This window comes from Prinia subflava, chromosome 13, assembly GCF_021018805.1.
Source record: "Prinia subflava isolate CZ2003 ecotype Zambia chromosome 13, Cam_Psub_1.2, whole genome shotgun sequence".
NCBI lineage: Eukaryota > Metazoa > Chordata > Aves > Passeriformes > Cisticolidae > Prinia > Prinia subflava.
The window spans coordinates 13,610,704-13,633,040 of NC_086259.1; the positions used below are offsets into that span (position 1 = coordinate 13,610,704).

Consider the following 22,337-nt stretch of genomic DNA (forward strand, 5'->3'; position numbering starts at 1 on the left):
TATTTCCTCTAGCATTGCACAGACTTGCATATTTGTTTTGCACGTCTCATAAGATGTCTAATATTAAACTAGTTTTAGTTTTTCCAGATCTGAGATAGGCATGTATTGAAATGGATGCTCAGTCAATGAAATGAGCACCCTGATATACTGTGAACTTCTGGATGAGAAAGTGTCCTTAAAAGGAGGATATAGACTTTATGGAAATGCATCTTTGTCCTTTCTAGTCAATACAGAAAGGTTGTCTGGTGCAATTTTCTAGTGACCTGTTTCTAATTAACATGCAAATTAGCTGCTTGGTGCTGGAAATCAGGATTGCAAATACGAAGTGCTAATACGCGCTAGGCTGGGAAATCCCCGGCATCTGTTAAAGCTCCAGCACTGCCTGTCTGCCTTGTGTGTGCCACTGCCTGCAGAGTGGTTCCCTCTGGAGAAAGAGCTACTGCAACCTGCTGTCAAACGGCTCCTTTGTCTCACTTTAAAGAGAACAGGTTTTAATTTTGTGATGTTGATGCTTATTGCCTCACACAGGGACTCGTTTGAGTGCACTTACAGCCCCGGTTCACCAAAACTGGCTGTGGTGAAAACAGCCAAGATGTGCTACTTCAGTTATTTCTCCAGAGGAATTGCAGTGTTTAATGAAATAACATACTTCTTTGTACTAGTGTTGCAAGTGCCAACTAAATGAAGAAATTAGCATATTTATTAGTGCTTGTCATCACTTAAAATTTGGGTTTTCATTAAATGCAGCTGTATGATTTTATATTTAGAAAATGACTTTGATCTAACAGGTAGAGATGATTAATTTAGTAAAGGTCTGGTCAAAAGTGGAATTGTACCTTTGTCCTTGAAGCATCTGCTTATTTTCATGCTGCAAAATATCTTATTTTTCCTCTTCAGCTTTTTTGTATCAACATTACCTACTACCAATGATCGTAACACCTGATTTAGTAACACACTTTGGCACAAGCTGTGTAAGGTACAATAAAACTCCACTTGGTTTTTGTATCACAGCTTGTTTCTAGTGCTGGCAGTTAAGAGAGAAATATTTTGTGCAAATTGGGCAAATTCAAGTAAAAAATGAAGCAAAAAATACTTAAAACTCCTTTTCTTCATCAAAATGCAGCTAAAACTTAAGCTTTGTAAGAGAATTGTGTTGAAACATCAAACTGTCAACAAAATTTGGTCTATTTTTAAGTGGAGGAAATCTCACTTTTAGTTGTGCAAGTCAGTTCAAAGAGTTAATAACCAAATGTTTTGGTTGCCGACTCAGCTCTCTGAATTCTCCCAAAGCAAGTTGCCATCCTGTCTCCTGTGAGCTGGCTCTGGCAGAGACAGTGGGAGTGTGTGTAATCAGTCCTAATCTGCCTCATCCAAAGTATCACTAAATTGCATCAGTAAAGGTGTCTGGAAGTGAATCTGTCTGAAATTTTTACTAACAAGGTGGGGCAAAGTATTTACAAAATTACTTTTGTAAAAAAAATTGTAGCTCAGATTAGCACGGCTGTTAATGAGCTAATCAAAAAGAAAGACTTCTGAATAAACAAGATTGAATTACTTTTTAATTCAGGGGTGTTCTTGCCTAGACTGTATTTTTTTTCAGAGGATACTATAAATCTGCCTGAGAAGAATTAAAGCATTTCAGCAAACTGCCTGTCGACATTTTGTGCTATGGTGCTGCTGTGTAAAGCCTGAACACCACACACCTTTTCTGGCTCTCCTGTCTTTACAGTGCAAAGCCTCACTCTGCTAATCCTGCTTCCACCAAAACTTTAAATAGAAGATGAGGAAGAGGGATCAAGTCTTCAGTTCAAATAATTGATGGATTAACTCCGATTTGCTTATCTCAAAGGGCAGTGAGAACTGGCTTCCAGTGGTTAGCACCACCTGCATTAGTAGGATCTGGCGTGTCCTGACAAGGTTTCCTGCTGCTCAGTCATTGAAGGCTTCAAGAAATGTGTGGGAAACTACCTGGATGTTTTAGAGGGTGTCTGACTCCAAAGAGTCAGCAAACTTAGTGCCAGGTCTGTGTAATTGGTTTTGTAGGGAAATTTCCTATTCCAGATATGTGATACTTCCATGCTGAATCTCCTCTTCTGGTTCTGGAGTTGAACTGAGTACTTGTGATAACTTGCTAAGTTAAAAATAACAGTTAATATTTCCCCTTAGACCAGGCAAAGCATCTTGCAACCACCTCCTCCTTTCCTAAAAGCAAGCCACAATTAATCTTGGTTTCCAGAAGCAATGTTTATCTATGGAGTTGCACAGCTTTCATTTGCCTACTGCTGGTTGCATGTTCATCAGGTTATCCTTGTTCAGCACTTCACTAGGAATGGGAGGGCTGGGATCAGTGAAGGACAGATCACTGGAAAGCATGAGAGAAAAATACTTTTCAATCATTCTTTATCCTCCCAATATTGTGTTGCAAGAACAAGTGGAACAGCTTTGTTTTGTGTCCTCTGTTGTCTTCTTGTGCAGTAACACCTGGTTACTTGAGGAAGTAGGACCATAGTTTCTGCAGCAGGATAGCATTGCTTTTACCTAGAAAAGCAGCTTTGCAAGTTGCAGTGAGCTGAAGCCTCGGATGTCTTAAATTACTTGCAAATGTGTGAATCTGCGGGAAACTACAGATCTAGTGCTTGTGGTAACAGGCCTGGGAGCTTACTCAGAGCGGAACAGCCTTTCTGGCAGTGGTTTAAGTTGGATTTGGTATAGGGGCTCCCTTGTGGTTGTTGCATGTTTCAGACAACCTTCTGGTTGCCTGCAAAATGTTGGGTTTGCAAGTCTTGTGCTCTAAAATGTAATGACAAACATAACTGATGAGGAACAAACCAGCGTTTTTGCCACGCAGTACATTTAGCACAGGAAGGTGTGTGCAGAACAGTGAAGACTTCAGAAAAAGTCCTGAAACACATTAATCTGCAATTGACTCCCATTTCTCATCCAATTTGCCTGAAGAATTGGCAGTCACTCTGGCACACTGGGCCCTTTTTTTTTTAAAGAAAAATTATTCTGTTAGGAGTCAGACAAGCTGTTCTGTCAGCTTGTAAGCATAACTTCCTCGCAGTTTTGTGGCCTTTGGTTTCTCAGGGTAAGAGCTGCTCTCAGGACTTCAGATAATAAAGAGGTTTTTCTTTCTATGTTCTAGCCTGCTTTCAGGTTGAGCTGGGCCTGGCAATTGTTTTGGGAAGAGCAGGTTCATGATGGCTCAGGCTGGTCTAAGTTAATACTTACCCTGTGTCATCCTTTCCCCCAGTGGCACTGACCCTGGAGGCTGTTGTGCATGGAATCATCTCAGTAGAAAGCAGGAAAGCAGCAGCAAACTCCTTACAGAAGTTTGTAAGGAGAAGCAAGGAGAGTGGTTTGAGGATTTTTTTGATCCTCCCTGGCCAACTGTTGCATGTTATAATTCACCAACTATTAATTTGTTTCCTGAGTTGTGACAGGCTTCATTTAAGTACGCATAAAGCACCAGAGACCTTTTGCTTTGTAACACAGATGCACAGAAAGGTCTGTATCACTGGACAGGGTTAGATGGACATTTAATTGTATTGCACCTCTGTGCATTGTGAACCTTCTGTTGCTGCTTGCCAAATGTGGGTGACAGTGAGTTGTCAGTGCTTCAGCAGCTTGAGCAGTGTGAAGATGGTTGGCTTGTCAAGTGCTCTGCTGAGCAGTTGTACCACCTTAGTTGTGCAATACTCTTGAGTGTTTTATTTTGAATTTAATTGTTTTGAGGTTTGTCTGGGAAAAAAAAGTAATTTCTGTGCATAAATAGATAAAAATTAAAGTTATTTCACAGTATTCTCTTCTTGACCTCAGTGTTTAGGCTGGTTTGGTAATTTCCTAGATTATCCATTATAAAAATATCCTTGTTAATCTGGTTGCCTCAGGTAATCTGGTAGATGCTACGTGATAGTCAGAAATGTAAACCTGAATCTCCTGAGTTCAATTTTGCAGGCTTTGGGAAGCCTGAAAATGTTACTTTTGGAATGCCTGGGTTATGATTAAATGAAAATTGTCTGATCATAGCAGTTCTTAATTTGCTCTAAGGCTTTTCTGTCCTTGCTTGTTGTTTTGGAGGGCAAAGAGGATGGAGGTAATGTATTGCTATATGCTCCAGTCTGGGCAAAGAGCACTGAACCATGCCAGGCTTGGCATGTTGATGCCAAGCCTGGCACTCACCGTGAGCTGCATATTTAAAAATGTAGCTGATAAAAATGCGTACAATAGAAAAGAAAAATATTTAAATTACCGTTACATGCCCAGACTATTCTATGATTCTACGATCTTGCTCTCATTAAGTAAGTCATATCTCTTCCTTATTGTGCTATGTGAGTTCAAATGTAGTTTGTAGAAGATTTTGTGTGATAACTTTCTAATTATTGGAGGATTGGAAAATCCCTAAGGATTGTCTCTGAATGCTGAATAGGTGCTGGAGAAGATCTTGCTCTTGAACTCCTTCTCCATCTGCTCTTGTTTTGTTTAGATGCCTCAAACTCTTGTTGTGTCACATTGGGATTCTTACCCAAGTGATTCCATTGGACTGTTGAATGTTCACTTTTAGTATATATTTTGCTAAGACTTAATTTTCACTAAAAGAAAAGAGTAAAATCCTAAGTGTCTCCTAAGAGGTAGTATCTGTTCTTATTGTGCCAGGTATTCTTTCTTCATACACATTTATCAGGGATGCTCCTACTTCTTGATGTTATTTGGAAATATCTGACTTCTTCCTGAAGGAGATCTGTTTGATAAATGTCATACCTCTGGTGTTCTGGGGTTTATCTCTCTTTAAAAACTGCCGTGGAAGAAATGTATGTCCATCCTCTACTCTGTATTGTGTGATAATCCTAAAATGCAAAGATAAATTAATTGATAATCTGACAGGTACATTTTAAAGTTTTGTTTTGCTATTGCATGGTGGTTGTCAAGGTTTTTCGGGCATCAGAGTTGATTCTCACTCTGAACAAGAACTCCTCAAGGCTATTTAAAGACATCTCAGGAGACCAAAGCAGGTGGTTTTGGTCGCAATGTTGGCCTGTGCTTACAGCATTCAGATCTCATCTTGCTCTGAAAGTTGTACTATCCCAACATTTTTTCTTATCATGCAGATAGAAATCTGCATACAAGGGATTTCTCACATGGGGTGGAAAATTGCTTACCTGAGGGTACTGCTGTCACCTCTTCCCCTGAATGTCCCCAGAAGTGTGCCACTGCCTTTTTATGGACATGCAAACCGCATCAGCTATGTGTGCCACTTTGGATAAGAATAGATCAAATTTTTGAAGTCCAATTCTCAAGCATTATCTGTTGGGGAAATATCTTTATTCTGCTTATTGGACAAAATAATTTTCCCACATGACCATGTTCTTCAGTGAGGATTGTCTGGGCTTTACCATCAGCATACTGGAACTAATCCTGAAAACTCGGTGTTGCCTGTTGGGCATTTCTCTGCCTTTAGAAATCAGAGATTTGCAGCTGTGTTTATTTCATCAGCCACCACCAGGCTTCCGAAGTTGTGTACCTTGCTTGAGTGTGTATCTTCAAGTAGTTTAATAGTGTGTGACTATTGAAACCATCACCATTGACCAGAGACTAGAATGAAGTGTTTTCTATCAAGTGCTGACTGAATAATTAAACGTTGAGGTTCTCTTTTAGACAGAATAGAAAATTCTGTTATAGCAAGAAGACAGTGTTGTACTGCCTGCAGCCCTTCCAGCCTGCCCCAGATTTTAGGTCTTTATTCCTGAGCCTTGTAATTGATTTTATTGTTTGTCAGGAATAATGGTGACAAAGAATAACCAGCTGTTTCTAGAGCAGTTGAATTGTTGATTTAATTCCTGTGTTTTGACAGGTGAGAATTGTTCAGCAGTGATGTTGGTGGTGGTCCTGTGTGGAGCGTTGTGCCATGTGTTGGTACAGAGCTGTGGCAGTGACGAGCTTATTGCTGTTCGCCCCTCTGCCTCTCTCCCCCATTATTTTCTCTCTGTCATTATTAGCAAAAAAGCTGTAGGTGTGCTCAGTCTTTTTAATTGCAGCTTGTCTTTATTCATAGCTTTTTAAGTAGGAGTTATGGAAACAGTAATTGGGAGGATTTGCAGGCAGGTGTCTGGCTTCCCTGCATCCCAGTAAGACATTTTTCTACTAACGTTCCTTTCCAGAAAGCTCTTCAAACTCACTTCTAAAATCCAGCATCAAATGTGGCCTCTTTTTTTCTTTTTTTTTTTTTTAAGTTGCTCATTTGTGCAACGCTAGTCAGCTATAATTTCTTAGTTTGGCTTGAGGGGAACTGTTACTGACCTGGCTGCTTACCATGGTATCATTTAAAATCCCTTATATTACCATTACAGTTCAGAATTTTCAGGCAAAGTGCTTGGGTTTATGGCTCTATCTAACTATTGAGCTGAGTAGTTCAAGCTGAAAACCCAAGTGCTTTTTGGAAAGGAACTCTCAAAAACACAAAATACATTAAAAGCCAAGCTTCTATGGCATAGTAGACCAGTACCTGTGGGGAAGTGTGCTGCAGCTCAGTGCTCCAGGCTTCTTCTGGGAACAAGGCTAAGAACTTCAACCCGTATCTAACTTTGTGAGGAACTGCAAAATTTTAAATAAGATTTATGTACAATTTTCTTTGTTTTTATCCTTTATTCCATGTAGTGGACTGAAGATAGGTACTTGTTTTGGTCCTGTAGCAGGGCATTTGTTTGCATATTCTAAAGGCAAGCAGACTTTTTATTTGGTAGTTTGTTACTAATCCAATGGAAACCTTGCCTTACCACTGGCTGTAAAGACTCATTCACATTCATTTTTTTGTTGATCAAAATCCAAGCGATTTTATCCAGGGTTTGCTTTTCTTCCAGTTATATAAAGAAAATACTCTGATTCATCCAGGTGAAAAGTTCTGCAGCTGTGTACGGCACCATGCTGGTCCTATGCTTTTGAGGAAATTATGCCCAACCAAAGGTAGGAAAAATACATTTAGTTGGCATTTCAAAAGTAGTCTCTTAAAAAGACTCGTGACTTGCATCTGCCTTTCCCCTGTATTCCGCACACAGATTCCTAAATAGCTGAAGTGAGCCGTGTGCTATGAATCAGGCCTGCCAGTGGGTTGATGACTCATTTCCTTATTGGTGCAGATGTGTATAGTAAATGTTTCTGGATAACTCGTTTCATATGAAATGTGTCTCCCCTGTGGGAAGTGAACACACAGCAATCGCTTTCATTAGGTGTGCACAAAAACTTCATTCTGAAAAAAAGCTCAAATGGCTTTTCTTGGTGAAGAAAAGGTTGTCTTTGAGCAGTGGTTGAATTTTGGTAACTGCTATGTGATCCCACTTGAGGGTTTTTTCTTTTTCTTTTTTTTTTTTTTAATCTTGCTTCTCTGATCAGCTTCAAAACAAGCTGCTATTTATACCAGTGCAATTCTTTAGGTAAATGCTATAAGCATTTATTTAAGTTTCAGTAAGATGCCTTTTGAGTGGCATGCTCTGCCTTTTGGCCGAGAAGGAATGAAGCACCGCTGTATTTTTCACATCAGTAAAGGCATTAGCACAGCAGGTTTGCTGAAAATTGTTTTAGATAAAATCTAGATGTGTGTTGCTGAAGTATAGCAGAAATGGGGTAATAAAGTGCATTAGCCATGTGGCACTGCTGGAGTCTCCAAGAAGAAAAATGGCATTTCTGGTTTGGTGCTGGTGCTGAAGTCTGTGACTGAGCACTGCACCTGCAGCCCTGCTGTGAGTCACTGAGCCTGGCCGCCTTCACTCGCCAAGACATTTATAACTTGGTCTAATGTTGTGATGTATAATCTGTCTGAATGCAGAATGCCTAATGATGTTGTGAATCAGCTGGTTTCATCTTGTCTTTCTGGTCTTTTTCTTGTCATGGCTCTTGCAAAAGGAGAACCAGACACTAGGGAAATCAATTTACCACAATAATTTGTGTGGCTCCCAGGCAGATTGATTTAAATAAGCAAGAAGCTTAGATTGGAATAATTTCAGTCTTGCTTGAACACTCTAGTAATCTTTCTAGAGCTTTCTAGTTTGGTGATAATATTTTGCAGCTAATCTTAGCTTTTATTGCTAAGCTTGGTATGTTTCCTGACTAAATTGATATGATCTGTAATTATTTAAATGCTTGCATGTTAATGTTTCTATCTTTTTCTAATAATGTTTTAAAATGGAAAGTCATTATCTACTGAATTACTTCTCCATGCATTAAGCTGCTTTGGGGTAGAAATGGGAAACTTAATTAAAATATGGAAGATGAGTATTGTTGAAGTAGAACTAAAGTACTCAAATACTGGATCAGAACAGTTGTTTTACATGGAAAAATGCCTAATACATTGGTCTAGCTTTCCTGGTCATTGTGACCTTTGAGACTTGAGAACATTTTTTTTTCTAATTTCTTAATTATTAGAAAAAGTTACTCTCTATTCTCAATTCCTGTTCAGAGCCTCATCTTCAAGGCATTAATGTGAATACGGTTGTAATTGAGAATCTATTTTGTCTGCACCTGTGGAAAGGGTTCATTTGTCAGAAACTGGCAATGAGCTCATGGAGCAGGAGAGGAAGGGTTGCCCTGGAAGTGTGTTAGCAGGTTCCCAAGTGATGTATTTATGGCTTCAAGAGCAGAAGCAGTCCTACCCTCTGAGTCCCTTGTCACAGAGCAGTCCTCCAGTATCCTCATGAATTTTGAATTTGGTACACCTTGCCTAGTCTAGTCAATTGATGGTGCCATCCTTCAGATGGACTTGGGGGTGGTTTTGGTTCTCCAGGGCAAGGAGAAAGGACTCAAATTCTGGTTGCAGGTGCTTCCTTGAATTTCCTCTGTGTCTTGGTCAGAGGCAGGTGGTAGGTACCTCTCTGACTAAAGCTTCAGTTGACTTATCCTGACTAGTGTTTCTTTGCCTGATAAATACATTTATCTAAAATTCATGTTACTGAGAACAATGGCAGAAATGGTAACTAGAGCTGTTAAATTGTGGGTACAGCAGGATGAAACTGGCTGCCTTAAAGAGAATTTCAGAACTTTCTGTTGAGTCTCTTCTAATTTTAATTATAAAGGACTTAAAATTGATGGTAGGTTGTTTTCAGCTATTATATGGGATGTGCAGCTCAGTACTGCCTTCTAAAGTGCAGGGTAGCATAGGGAGCAGGGTTTATTTTGGATGTGCATCTCATGGGCAGCCCTTCTTGTATGGGAAGAACTTGAAATGGAAGCGGGGCATTGTGCCTTTTCTAGGACTCGCTAAAAATAGCCTACAGATCCTTCCTGCTGAGTTCAGCGGGTGACGGTGAGAATCCAGCAAAACAGATCTCGTGGGGGAAACTCGTCCAGGGTTGGAGAAATCCTCTGGACTGCTGAGGCAATGTCCTAATTCCGTTGCAGAGTGATGCTGCTCACGAGCTGCTCTTGTGGTCTGTGCTGTGGACCCTAATACATTAGCCCTTTGTGCTTATTTGCATATTCCCACTGTGTGCAAGTGCAGTGTTATTCCTTAAATGAATTTGTATTGGCCTCTCTAGCCTCATGCACTACTTTCTTTTGAATAAACAGAAAGTTTTCAATGGAGAAATTTCTTTGGAAGAATTGGAGAATGAATAATGTAGCAAGTCCAGCTTTTTCCTGACATGGGGTGGTTTCTTAAAGTATTTTAAAGTCCTGGCTTCTGGCCATTGTTAGTGGTGTCAAGAGCTTATGTGGCTTTTGACTTGACATGGCTCTTCTCAGCTCCCATGTTATGTTTGACATAATGAACTTACTTTGGGACATGTCCTATCAGTGTTTCCATTGCTGTCACCAGAGCCTTGGGGAGCCTCAAGCTACCATTGGAGCCTCTCGGCAGCTGTGCAATACCTACAGCTTTTCCAGTGAGTTTGTCAACGTTATAGTAAAGAAAGGATGGACTCACATGAGGAAGGGTGGTGGCTGGCCCTGGTCGTTGTGCATTTGTCATAGATTTCTTTTTCGTGTTCGAATAGTACTGTGGTCAGATTGACACATACAGGGGATGATAAAGTCAATGACTGTAGTTAGCGCTTAAGTGAGAGAAGAACTGAAACAGTTTATTTTCTGTTTCAGAACAGAACACTGGGGAGTTTCCCCACTCGGGACTCTTGTTCATCACCTGCTTCTCACTGCAGTGAAGAATCAAGTGTTGTGCTGTACCCCTGCAGATCTTCTGAAGAAAATTTCAGTGTTATATTTAAAATCCAGCTGTTAGGAGTGTCTGAACACTGGCTGTTCTCAGGGTGCTCTTGCTTTTGAGGGAGACTTCCCCATCACATTTCATCTTACAGCCAGGGTCCAGGAGACTTTGTATTTTCTGGAAATCTCTTGCAGGGTAATAGCAATGGAAAGGTGCTATGTGGAGTCCCTTGGTACATCCTGACCCTCTTGTTGGCATTGCCAGATAACAAAACAGATGTTGGATATTGCATGGGAATTATGGGCAACATACACCACGCAGAAGATTAAAATAGTCCTGTTCTTGTGACAGCCAAGGACTAGTGCTGGGTGTTGTGTAAGAACCTCTACAGGCCTGTTCATCCATGTGTAATATAACATCCATCATGTTTTGGAAGTAGTGATGTTAAATGTAATTGTTCCTCTCACCACTGTCCTGAAGGAAGAAGCGAAAACTTCAAAATAAAATGGTTCTTCTTGTGGTTTGTGGTTAAGGCTGAAGTGGCTTCTCTGAGGTATTTGATTTTTATTGCCTCTAAACAGAATAGCTGGCAGGAGTTAAAAATAGCAGAGTCTGCTTCCCACCTGTTTGGATGCTCGCCTTATTTTGGTTCGGAGGTGGAATGCATGAATGTAAATTGTTAGGATTAAGGCAGTGCTGCTCACGCCCCTGAACAAGGGCAGGAGATGCTTACTGCACCTTGGTGAGGATGGGTGCCTGATTGATGTGACACATGTGCCTTGCTGGAAGAGGGGGAGGAAAATGCCCCTGAGGAGGGATCCTTGGGAGCACTGTATGGCTTTCAGTGTGGAAAATTGGAGTCATGAGCCCACATGTTGAAAAACAAAGACAAATATGAATATTGGCTGGTGGAGTGTTTAGAGCATTGTTCACGCTGCTGAATGAAGCAGTAGCCCTTGGCAGGGGAGCCTGGTACTGGTTTAGAGGTGCTCTCCAGCAGCAATGGTGTAATGGAGCTGCTGCCAGGGCGGGAATGTCAGTGCTTCTTGGCTTTGCTCTTGAGCACAGCGCTCCTTCTGCTGGCCTGTGGGAATGGGACGGTGACTAAGCAGCATTTGCTCTGAAACCTGCATTTCTGTGCTTTGGTACGTGGAGCTTTTGGTGTGAGCTGTTTTCTTAGCTCCTGTACAAAGCTAATTTACAAAGGATTTCTCTGGTTCCAGGCCATGTGCAGCCAAAACATGATTCTCTGAAGAACAAAGCATGGTTAGAGCAGCGTTTTCATCTGAGGAGACAGGAGCTTTACCACTCCATGTACAACAACCTTTTATTTGTGTAAAACAGAATATTGCTCTGTGGCTTTTTGGAAGCTTTCTACAAAGTTAAGCTCAACTTGGGGTACTATAGGGGATATACTGTCAAAAGATGTGAAGTCTGTATTGAGAATAAGTCACAGAATTTGACTTACAAAGAGATTACGTATTTGATAAAATACGTAGACAAATACAAAGAGAACATATTTGATAAAAACCTCTTCATTAGCTGTTGCACTGGAATTATTTTTTGAGACCTCCATTTCTTTCTTGGCTTGTTTGTCTTCTGCATCACCAATGGATGCTGTGCAGTTGTGCCAATGCTCATGCTATTGATTCTTTACTGGAATACTCTAGAATTTATCTGGTATTATTTCTGGTTGTGGTTAAGGCAGAATGCCATCCAGAAAAGTGGTTTGAAAATAAAGTTGTCTCAGCATAGCTTGTGGCCTGCTTGATGCTGGAGATGGAGATGCCACTGTACATTCCCAGTAAACTCAATGGTGCTGAGGGGACTTCTCCATAAACCCTGTTGTACTAACCCGGCAGAAAACTCTAAAATGACAGTTTTCTGTTGATTTGCTGAGATTTGGATAGTGCAATGAGCACAAGTCAACTAGAGGGGTGACACAGAGAGCAGTCTCCCTTTCACCTCGGTTGATGGGATAACAGCTTCCCTTCCCTTCTTCTTTTATCCTCTCTTGTGGCTCTAACAGCATCCTTGCATGCCTTTTGGTCCCTGAAGCTTCTTTGTGGCATTGTGAGAGAGTTTTCCAGGAGCAAATCCTGAAACCTCCTGGCAGGATCTGCAGCTCAGTGTCGGTGCTATGCTTAGCAGCAGAGCTCTGTTGTGGAGGAGTGTTGAGGGAAACATTATATCTGGTAGCAGTGCTGCCAAACTTAGGTGGCAAACCCGTAATTTCAAGGTCTGTCTTGTTCCACAGCTCGTGAGGACTGCCTGGAAAGCCTTTGAGAGAAGGAAGAGAGGGGACTAAGGGAAGAACAAGCAAACATCTGGGGCAAATTTGCTTTGATTGTGCTGACTGTTGGAATGTGCTCTGATGTGTGAATCTGTGTTGAAAGGAGAAAGGCTGAGAGGATTTAGGGGCTTTAGAGTCCCCTATGCAGGGAGAGGCAGAAGCAGCAGGGACAAGAATAGCTTGTGTGAGAAGGCACTTCCAGCATGGAGCAGCTGTGCAGCTTCTGAGCACCCATCGTGCAGCTTTGCATGGGTGGGAACAGCTAGCTCAGCGAAAGTGATTTACTGGGAAGAGCCAGCAGAGACACTGGACTGGTCAGGCAAATGGAATCCTTGTTTCCTTAAAATTGCACCTTGGTCTGTGGTCACTTCTGATGTACTGGAATCAAAACTTGAACGTTTTCTGTGCTTTTCCTGCCTTTGGTATTTGCCCACGGAGGGATCTTTGCTGTACAGGAAAGGTACACAGGCTGCTGAAGACCTTACTTAATGTCAAATGTGAAACAAGCAAAACCACTTTTGACTTCCTATCAAAGCTACAACAGAAAGAGTAGGACTTGCTGAGCTTTCTTGGTGTTTGAAGCAGATACTGGACTGAATAAGCGTACTTACCTTAATAGTGTCATACCCTTGAAGGATATAAAATGTCAGCAAGGGTGGAAAAGCTTGTAAAAGCTCAGTAAAAACAGTTTTAAAAAATAGCAGAATTTGATGTTCAGGGTGATGTGCCACTTGCTCTGTGTGTGCCAGATGACTAAAGAAATTGCTGCTGGTCCTGATAGTTTGATTTTTATACACAAAGTTCTGTGTATGTTTTGGAGGTGGTTTGGTGTTTGTGTATAACTTGGAGTAATACACTTGTATAAACTAGGAACTCCTAACACAGTGCGGACATAGTTATTTGGGTAAATGATTTGCTGCATTGCAGACTTTAGCTCTGTTTGTAACTGGGAAAAACTATTTATATGAAATAAGCAAAGTATATGGAAGCTAGGAATTTACAACTTTGGTCCATGATACATCCACAGTTACCATGCCCTAAAGTGGCTCTTTTCAAAACATGGATGGTAAATACTAAGTTTTTTGCTGACATGACAGCACAGGGTTCATTTTTAGTATTAAGAGTTCAGTGGCATTAGAATATTTCAAGCTTGGCTTAGCAAGTTTAACTTTCATTGCTCACTAAATGTGTAATTGGCATCTTCTTATCTGGTTTGAACTTAAACTGTCGCTGGTTTTAACTTTCCTATCACACATGACTTTTTCAGGATTGCAGGATGTGTGAAAACGGTTTACTGTAGCCATATGCTTCTTGGCTCAGAACTCCAGGATGTTTCAGTAGGTTTGAAGCATGGGTGGTTGTGTGATATGTGGTTTTTCTTTTACAAAAGCTGTGTTGATTCTTGCCTAGACTGCTCTATCTCCTCATGTTTCCTGATATTCATCTGCAGCATATTTTCTAGCAGTTGCATTGGAAAGGTTTGCAGGAGGGTGGCTCCACCAGATGTCTCCTTGATCCCTACCTTGCATCTGGCCTGTGCAGTTTCCAGGTGTCCAGCAAGTCTACCTAGCTTGATACCTGAAAAATGTGGTTTGTATACCCAGCTGGGAGGGGCTGTGACTGTCACTGAGGGAGTGGCAGTAACTGCATCCCAGGAAGTGTGCTGTGCACTGGGTGGTGAAGCATGACACTGGTTCAGTCAGTCCCCATTACCTGTTCCTGTGGCTCCCAGTGTGATAATGGTCCTTTTCTGCTGCTAAAGCATCAACACCTTGTGGCCTTTCAGGCCTGGGTAGTGGGGTGGGCTGTATAGTTTTGACCTAGTTTCATGCTGCTGCCAAAGCAGAGAGATTTAGAAAGGGATGGATGACTCCCATGGTTTACTTCAGTGGGTTGGGATCTGGTGGATGGGAAAAGGCACCTTTAAGCACAGCAGTGTTGATGACTTCAGTCTGGCGGTGACAGGACTTCAGAGAAACCTTTGAATTTTTCTGTGGAGTTCATAATGCTAATGCAGGGTGATTTGTGGCTGTTGTTTGTGGTTGTATGGAAGAAAATGCTTTTTCTGCTCAGTTTTTCTTATATGTGGTATTTGTTCTAAACTCTGCTTTCCCAGGGAGGTAGGAAGTGGTGTTTGTACTCTGGAATGTGAGTGTTAGTGCGTGAAGGAGTTTGGAGAACTTCTTTAGAGAACTGTAAAGGGAGGCAATATATTCCCACTGAAGCTGCTAAACGGCAAAAGCTTCTGTGAGCCCAGAGGCACACACATTTTCTGTAAAGGCTGTTTTTAATCCTTCAGTTCAGAGGTGTAAGAGGAGTCCTTCTCTCTTGCTAGTCAGTGGAATGTCCTTGCCATCAGCTTTCTCTCCTAAAATGCCTTGACTAGCATGTGGTGCTGGTCTAGGCTGCTCTCTTCCTTCCCTTTGCCCTGGGGGTCTTCTGAGCATCCGTGTTCCACAAGCTCACCATATGGAACTAATACAATTCAGCTTTTTTTGCTCTTCAACTTCCCTTAGTGATAATTTGAATCCTACTTTTACTTAGGAGTCTTTCATGACTCTTACTGCATATGGGTCTGAAACTGCTCGTTTGGAAGGTTTCTTGGGTGGATGTAGTGGACAGAGGGCCACAGGCGTTAGCAAGGCAAACGCGTGTGGGTTGCACTGGAGATATTTTTCTTCCTCTTCTTCAAAGTCAGCCCTTCAGTCAATCAGACAGAAGTTAAAAGGATTGTTTTTCTCCTGTTGCTTCACTGAAATAAGGAGATCAGCATTGCATGAATCCACCTCACCAATACTTCTATTGGTAACAAGGAGGAAGGATCACAGGTCTTAGCTAGCAGGAGGTCATCTTGTTCCACATTGAAAGGGTTATTGGCTAGATAATACACTTTGCATATTTAAGTACTGAGCTGTGAATGAATGCAGTACTAAAGCTTAGTTAAAGTCCCATTTAAGTTCCATTACTCTTCTCAGAAGAATAATGCTTGATTTTGTTTCACAGACCTGAGGTTTGCTGCAGAACACAGAGAAGTCTTGTATTTCAGTATGTAACTTTTTATTGCTGTGTATTTCAAGAAAAGCTTGTTTAGGCTTATCAAGTTAGTGAGAACTGGTATGTTATCTTTTCAGGTTCATCTTTCCAGAAAAAACCCTGAGCTTTAATCTTTGGTGGATCTGAAGCAAAGGTTACCAGGTTGAAGGGTGCAAAAATAATGGAAGTGACCCTGAAGGGCTTTGTGGGAGTGCTCTCTGACCCTTACAAATTCTCCTGCCTGCAAATGTGTTCAGAAGTCCCGTCCTGTATAGCAGAATTCCAGTGCTAGTCTATATACATTTTATAAAGAAACTATCCTTGACTAAAAGACTGAGGCAGCAATTACAGTGGGGGGCACTCTACCTCCCAGCTTTTGAAATTAGTCTAAAACCTTCATCTGTTGCTGAAGGATTTGGGATGAGGGCAGAAAATTATGAAAAGTACACTTTGTAAGTGACAATAGTGTTGATCTTAGAGGCTGCTGTAAAATAGAGCAATTTGGGTGGCCTCTTAGTTTTCAGCTGAAAGAATCAGTTCTGCAGTCTGAGGATAACTAGCAGACATCTGCTAGTCTTTAAAAAAAAAGTTGATGTCCAAATTTTCAAATTTATAATTACTTTGGGAGATACAGTTTTAGATCATGTCAGTCTGACCAAACTGCAATTAATTACTGTAATCCTTCCGGTGCCATTTTTTATGTTCAAAGTGGAGAGGTGATTTCTGCCACTTACTGCTATAAAAAATAAAAGTGCTTTAGTTAATAATGGCGGTAATTAGAGCTTGGAAATGTTTTCCAGGCTTGCTTTTTTTTCCTCATAAACTTGTGTTCATGATCCCCAAAGCACCAATGGTACAAGTGTTGGTGTAGCAGATCGTGCAGCAGCAAATGCTTGCACTGAAAAGCTCTGCTTCCTTCCAAAACTGCTGAAGTGCTGGTTCTCTTATGTCACATCCCTGAGGTCTAACATCTCGGTGTCAATGATGTGTTTAAGCTTAGAATGGTTTTGTGTCTTTTGGCTCTTAAAGCATGTTTGGCATCTTAAGTATCAGTAGAAGCAGAGACTTTGTGAGTCAGGGTTGATTTTTCTGTGGGTGTGACAGCCAGGTGATTTTGTGCTGTTCTGCTGTGGGGAGGAGATAGGAGTTGGTATGATTGACTTTTTTCAAGGAACTCTTCACTGTGAGAGCTACTCAGGCTGAAAGGAGAACGGGATGGTTTGCACTCAGTGTTCTTTCCCCAGGAGAATACAGTGAATATTTTGAAATGATTTATGAATATTGGATGTCACCACTTTCTCCCAGTTGAAAGTATTAATCTTGGGGCTGCTTTGAACCAGCCCTTTTATGTACAACTGAAAGAAAAGATGTTACTTCTCAAATGGAGAATATGAACATTTCAGTCTGGGAGAGGGGAGTGAATCCTACCATTCTTGCTCAGTTGTATGCACCAAACTAATTTTTCTTTAAAATTCTGCTCCTACTTCTTTGTTTTCCCACGGGTGCCTTTTTGCCTTCTTAGTTTGGGCAATTGTGGCAGATGCCAGTGCATTCATTATGTTTTTGCAGTGTCTACATAAATGCTGCTCTCTTATGCTGTTTGTTCTGTTAATACAGCATAGTGTCTAAAGTACCTGTTCGTTTTTTGCTGGTTAGGTATCATCACTCTTGTGATGCTGATTTTAAAATTTCCTGTCAGTTGTGTCAACTTGTTTATTACAGTGGAAAAGAGTTGACAGTATTTTAGTTTCAAAAGTTTAGACTCTTCTCTGTTAAATGCATCACATTGGTAGTAAACTGACACTCCTTTTTTTTCTCCTTTCAGCCAGATAATGAAATCTCTTCAGACTGCAATCATGTAAGTATTGCTTTGTTTATTCATTCTCTAGCTATGGCATTTGCACCTCCTATCCCTTGTGAACCTGAGGTATTTTGCATAGTTTGGTACTTTGCAAAGCGTATTAATCAAGACACATTTAGGTTTCTGTTCTGGCCTTTGGAGGAAGGACACAAGGTGACTTCTTTAACCCAGTATAACCACATTGGTTTTAACGGAGACTTCAGAGTGGAACATTTTTAAGAACTTTATAAACTGTACTTCTATATCAGGGGAGGGTAGCAGACGTCTTTCCTGTTTTATAATTGGGGGTGGTTCCCGTGAGTTACTGGGAGCAATGTGATGTGTTCCTTTTGGGAAAGATGTGAGCAGTACTGAATTTAAACTCTTAATTTCAGCTGTTGACACCTTCTGTATTACTTTCACAGCTGCTAAATTCTTAGACTCACTTGGAAAATGCTGTGGGGGTGTGATATTTAGAGACAGTTTGAGACACTTGGCTGGTTTTAGAACAGATTTCCTCTCAGCACTGTGTTTAACAGTGAGCAAACTATTAGCCAGTTTTTGGGCTGTCAAGCTGACTCTTCAAATCCCAAGACTCTCAAAAAAAAAGAAAAAAAAAATCATTGCTGAGGTTGGTATTAGGTTCCATTTGGTGTTTCTCATTTCTATTCTGTCAGCATAACCATATCAAGATCCTTAATTGCTTGGTTAGCCGTGAACACAGACAGACAAGTGCATGCCTCAGTGACAGTCTTGATTCTGGATGCTTGAGAAGCTGTATTTTCCATTATTATTGGAAGATACATTCCAGAGATGAAACCCGGTCATGCTGTACAACTAGTAATTTCCAACTGTGTTTATAAATTAACCTTTAGCACTGCCTGACTTTGTTGGCAGTTGTAATTCTCTATTGTGCAGGGTTGGATCAGATGAAGGGCACATGTTTCTGTTTAAGTCTTTTTGAAAAAGAGAAAACTCCAGTAATTAAAATGTATCTGCCTGACATTTAAATGTGTCAGCAAAGATTACCTGAATGAAGAAGAAATTGAGAATTCTAGAAATCAAAGTTGGATCTTTCTTCTGCTGGATTAAGTGATGGTGTGTCTCTGCTTCAAGGCAAATGTTGGGTGGATGTGGATTGTGGAAGCCATTCACAAATAAGAGCTGTGGGCTAGGTCTCATTTTCTCATGCAGAAATTGAAGGGAGGTGATAAAAAATTAGACCACAGAGATTGTCTCATGTTCAAATGTTTTCTTTGTCTCTCTCCCCAGTACAATTGCTGATCATGCCCTGGAAAATAATGCCTAGTGCTAAAATCAGGACTTCTAAGCTGCAAGTTTAACCTTCTTTCTGTTTGTAGGCAGGCTCATTTGGAGAGCATCTCATTTTGAGCCTCTCCAAAGTGTGAGATTACAAATGCAGAGATGTACTCTCATCTTGTGTCCTCATTCTTGTACTGCCAGTTCTGCCTGGGAGAGACCTACAGTGCTCTTTGCAAGGAGAGAGTCCCCGTTCGTTTTACCTGTTAAACCTCATGTTTACAATTTACTCCATCTGTAACACCCTAGTTTCCCATCACCTCCTTTTTTAACTTTTCACAGCTCCAAAACCATAAGAGGTGTGGAAGGTGGTGCAGTTATGCTAATTCTGATTTTGATTGTCTCTCTGTGCTTCTACCCTCCTGGAGTGGATGCAAAACTTGTGTAGATCAAGTGATTGTTTTCCCAGTGTTTTATGTACAAGTGAAATGTCAAAGTAAAAGTTTGACCAAATTTTATCTTTTTGATATTAATTTGTCCCAAAGGCAAATTTTTAAAATTAATTTTAAAAACTTCTTAATCTTTAGGTTAATGAAAAATGTTTAAACACAACTTAAGTTCCTGGAAAAACAGATGAGCTAACAGAGCAATCAGGCAACACTTCAGCTGTTAATTTGTTGAGGTTTTGCGACTACCCTGTATTTTCACTTCATGGTGCCTCAGGAGGACATCTGGGATGTGTGTATATATCTACAGGGTGTGACTTGCCCAAGACTGATGCTTGCACAATGACCCTGTGCATTGAGGCTCCTTCATGAGCTCATTGCTGGCCCTTGGAAGAACAGTTGTCCTCAGAGAGGCATTTTTGCAGTCTGAGCTCTAATGTATCATTTTGTTTAGCAAGAGAGAACCTCCCATAGATTTGAAATATATCTGCATCCACAAAGTTGTCTGGTCCCAGTCCTTACAGAAGGATCAAGCGGCTTTGTCTCCTGCCTTTTTTGCTAGGTTTTTATAAGGTTTTCAGCATGACATCTGCTTATATTGAGGATTTAATTTGTTCAGTTCACTTGCATCAGGGAGACATACCCTGGCACACAAAGGTGTGGTGGGCTAAAGGTATTGCTAAGTATGCAGCAGGTAGCAAGTTAAATCTTTGATTGTTTTATCCTTTCAGCTATGAAATATTCTTCATTTGTTATCTTTGCTTTTAATGAGTCAGTTCATGTCCTTGCAGAGATTTCTGACAGCCTGAATTTGTTCACTGTGAGAAAATTACTGCTGAAATTAATAGACAGAGGTGTTGTTGAGGAGACTTTATTTTATTACTGATCATTTATTTTATTATTGATTATTACTGTAGGAGGATGATGATAGAGATTGGGTACAAATGATGTTTCATTGTTTTCTGAAGCGCAGTGATTGTTATTCTCCATGGAAAGCTCTTAAGCTCCCTTTCTACAAATGCTTTCTCTATAGCTCTTGTGGAACTACAAGCTGAACCTGACTACAGATCCAAAGTTTGAATCCGTGGCCAGAGAAGTCTGCAAGTCCACTATTGCTGAGGTAAGCCAGGAGGAAAGCATGGCTGCTCTTGTGGCACTGAGGCTTTTCAGTTTCTTTGTGATAGCGAATTAATTTGTGAATAGTGATTTGGGAATGCTCTAGTATCTTATACCAAATTTGTACCTGTAATGAATTCAATCTCCTTGCTGAAGAATCCAGGTACCTTAGTGGTACCAGGCAAAGGGATGGGAGAAAGAAATGCTGAATTAACAACCCACCAGCTCCTACCAGACCTTTTGTCAGAAATTGGTTTAGAATTGGATTTGTCCCCTCTTTATCATGTATTTGACATTTATAAGGGTGTTGTTGGAGCAGGGGTTCTGCTGAATTTAACATAAGGCTGGTTTTGGACTGTATCTTGCTAGCAGAAGGGATAAGCACACAGACCTCAAATGACAATCAACTTGAGGGGTTTTTTTCAAGTTTCAAAGGGTAGTTACTCCAAGGAGACTATGTTAGGAACTTCCTCTTTTTAGGTTGCACTGGGAGTTAGTGTTCTGTATCTCAGGCATCTGCTCACTTTGGTCCAGATTCAGAGATGACTTGATCAATCATTTCTTTCCTTGTGCTCATGCTTCAGCTCTTGAGACTGTGTGCTGATGTGGGAGCCAGCTGAGCTGAGGTCTCTTCCCCTGTTTGTGGTGGTTTTCAGCTGGACTTCAGGGAAGCAGTGGAAGCGAGGCTCTCTGCAGCTGTACAGGCTTCAGCTGTACATGCTGTACATGCATGTAGCATGTCACTAAGCCATGCTCTCAAAAGCATTGTTTGTATATCCACCAATATAGTGTGACCTAGCCATAAACTTGCCTTTTAAAAAAACATTTAGTCTGCTGTAGTGTAAGTTGTTTAGTGTAAGGAGAGATCAAAAAAAAAAAAACCAAACCTATTAAAAGAAGGCTAGAAGATGAAACAGTGGAAGACAGCTTGCATCTAAGGATTGTGTTGTAGTTGGAGCTTGGTAACTCCCAAAAGCAAACACTGCCAAATCTGTTGAATCCCACTTTTTTTGCCATCATAGAAAAGATCATGGTTTTCTGGTTTATGTCATATGGCTGCTGCAGAGTTTTTACAACCAAGGCATTCTTGAAAATGCTCTTTTAATAGTCTGTTTAGTTATCATTTTTATACAGTGCCAGTCTGGCATTGCTGTAAAATTATGCCCTGTAAATCTGGGATATGATGTTACAAACCAGTGGAAAGGGTATACATAATTTTACAATTTTGCCTTTTGGTGAGTGGTTTTTAGTTAAAGAAAAAGATTAGATAAGGAACAATAATCTCATCTTTGATCCTCTGGTGTTTAATACTGAGACAGGTGCATAAACCATTCTGCTGATATTCTTTAAAGGTACTTCTACAAAACTCTTTAAAACAGATATACAGTGGGCATGTACTACTCCCATTCAATATTAACCTATTCATATTTTCCTTAAATTGCCACTAACAGATATAGGTGACTTTTTGGGTGAATGAGCTCTGTTTAAATTATTGCATTGCACTAAGACAAAATACAACTAGAAGAGCAATTCCTAGAAATAGTCATTTGGGAAATGGTGACTGACCCAACTGGGTATGGGTATGTTCTGAAAGGTACACTTTTAATTTTTTCAGCTAAATACAGTTTTAAAATCCAATTTATTTTCTTCTCAGCTGCTGTGGCTTTTATAAGTTCTGACAAGAGCTTTAACTTAGAATTATAGTTGGCTACCATATAAGTAGTTGCTTCAGAAGTGGCCTGGCAATAACGTGTTTGCTTGGTCTTTTCTGCAGTTCAGTGGCTCAGGCCATGGAGCTCTGAAGCTGTTTCCAAAGCCAGGCTCTTCCCAAAACAGCATGTTGCCATTCTGTGCTGGTTTGGCTCACAGTGCTTGAGATGAAGTAGAGCCAGACCAAAGATGCAGCTTTCTCAGAGAGCACTTGCTCAACTATATCCTGTTCACCCTCCAACAGACCTATGTGTTTTCACTTTAAAATGTATTTTACACCTTATCTGTAACAATTAGATTGACCTTAGTAACTGCTTTTCTAGTAGCTATTTAGATTGGATATAAAATGTTTCACCATTCTACATCTGCCTTCAGATAATGATGTTTAAAATGTTGAATGTTTTATTTATCACACAGAAAGTAATGGCCTCATAAACTGAGGCAGAGATCCGTTTTATTCATCCGGTCTGACCCATGTGAGTCTGTCACAGG

The 22,337-nt window shown here is 40.6% G+C and overlaps 1 protein-coding gene across 1 annotated transcript in view; it reads left to right on the top strand.

Moving 5' to 3' along the window:
- The window catches only part of GLG1 (golgi glycoprotein 1), an 82,265-nt gene that overhangs the window by 20,867 nt on the left and 39,061 nt on the right, over positions 1–22,337 (top strand). Inside the window, exons 2-3 of the mRNA XM_063411001.1 lie at positions 17,299–17,331; positions 20,053–20,139. Coding sequence (XP_063267071.1) covers positions 17,299–17,331; positions 20,053–20,139 — 120 coding nt within the window. The remainder of the gene's footprint in view (positions 1–17,298; positions 17,332–20,052; positions 20,140–22,337) is intronic.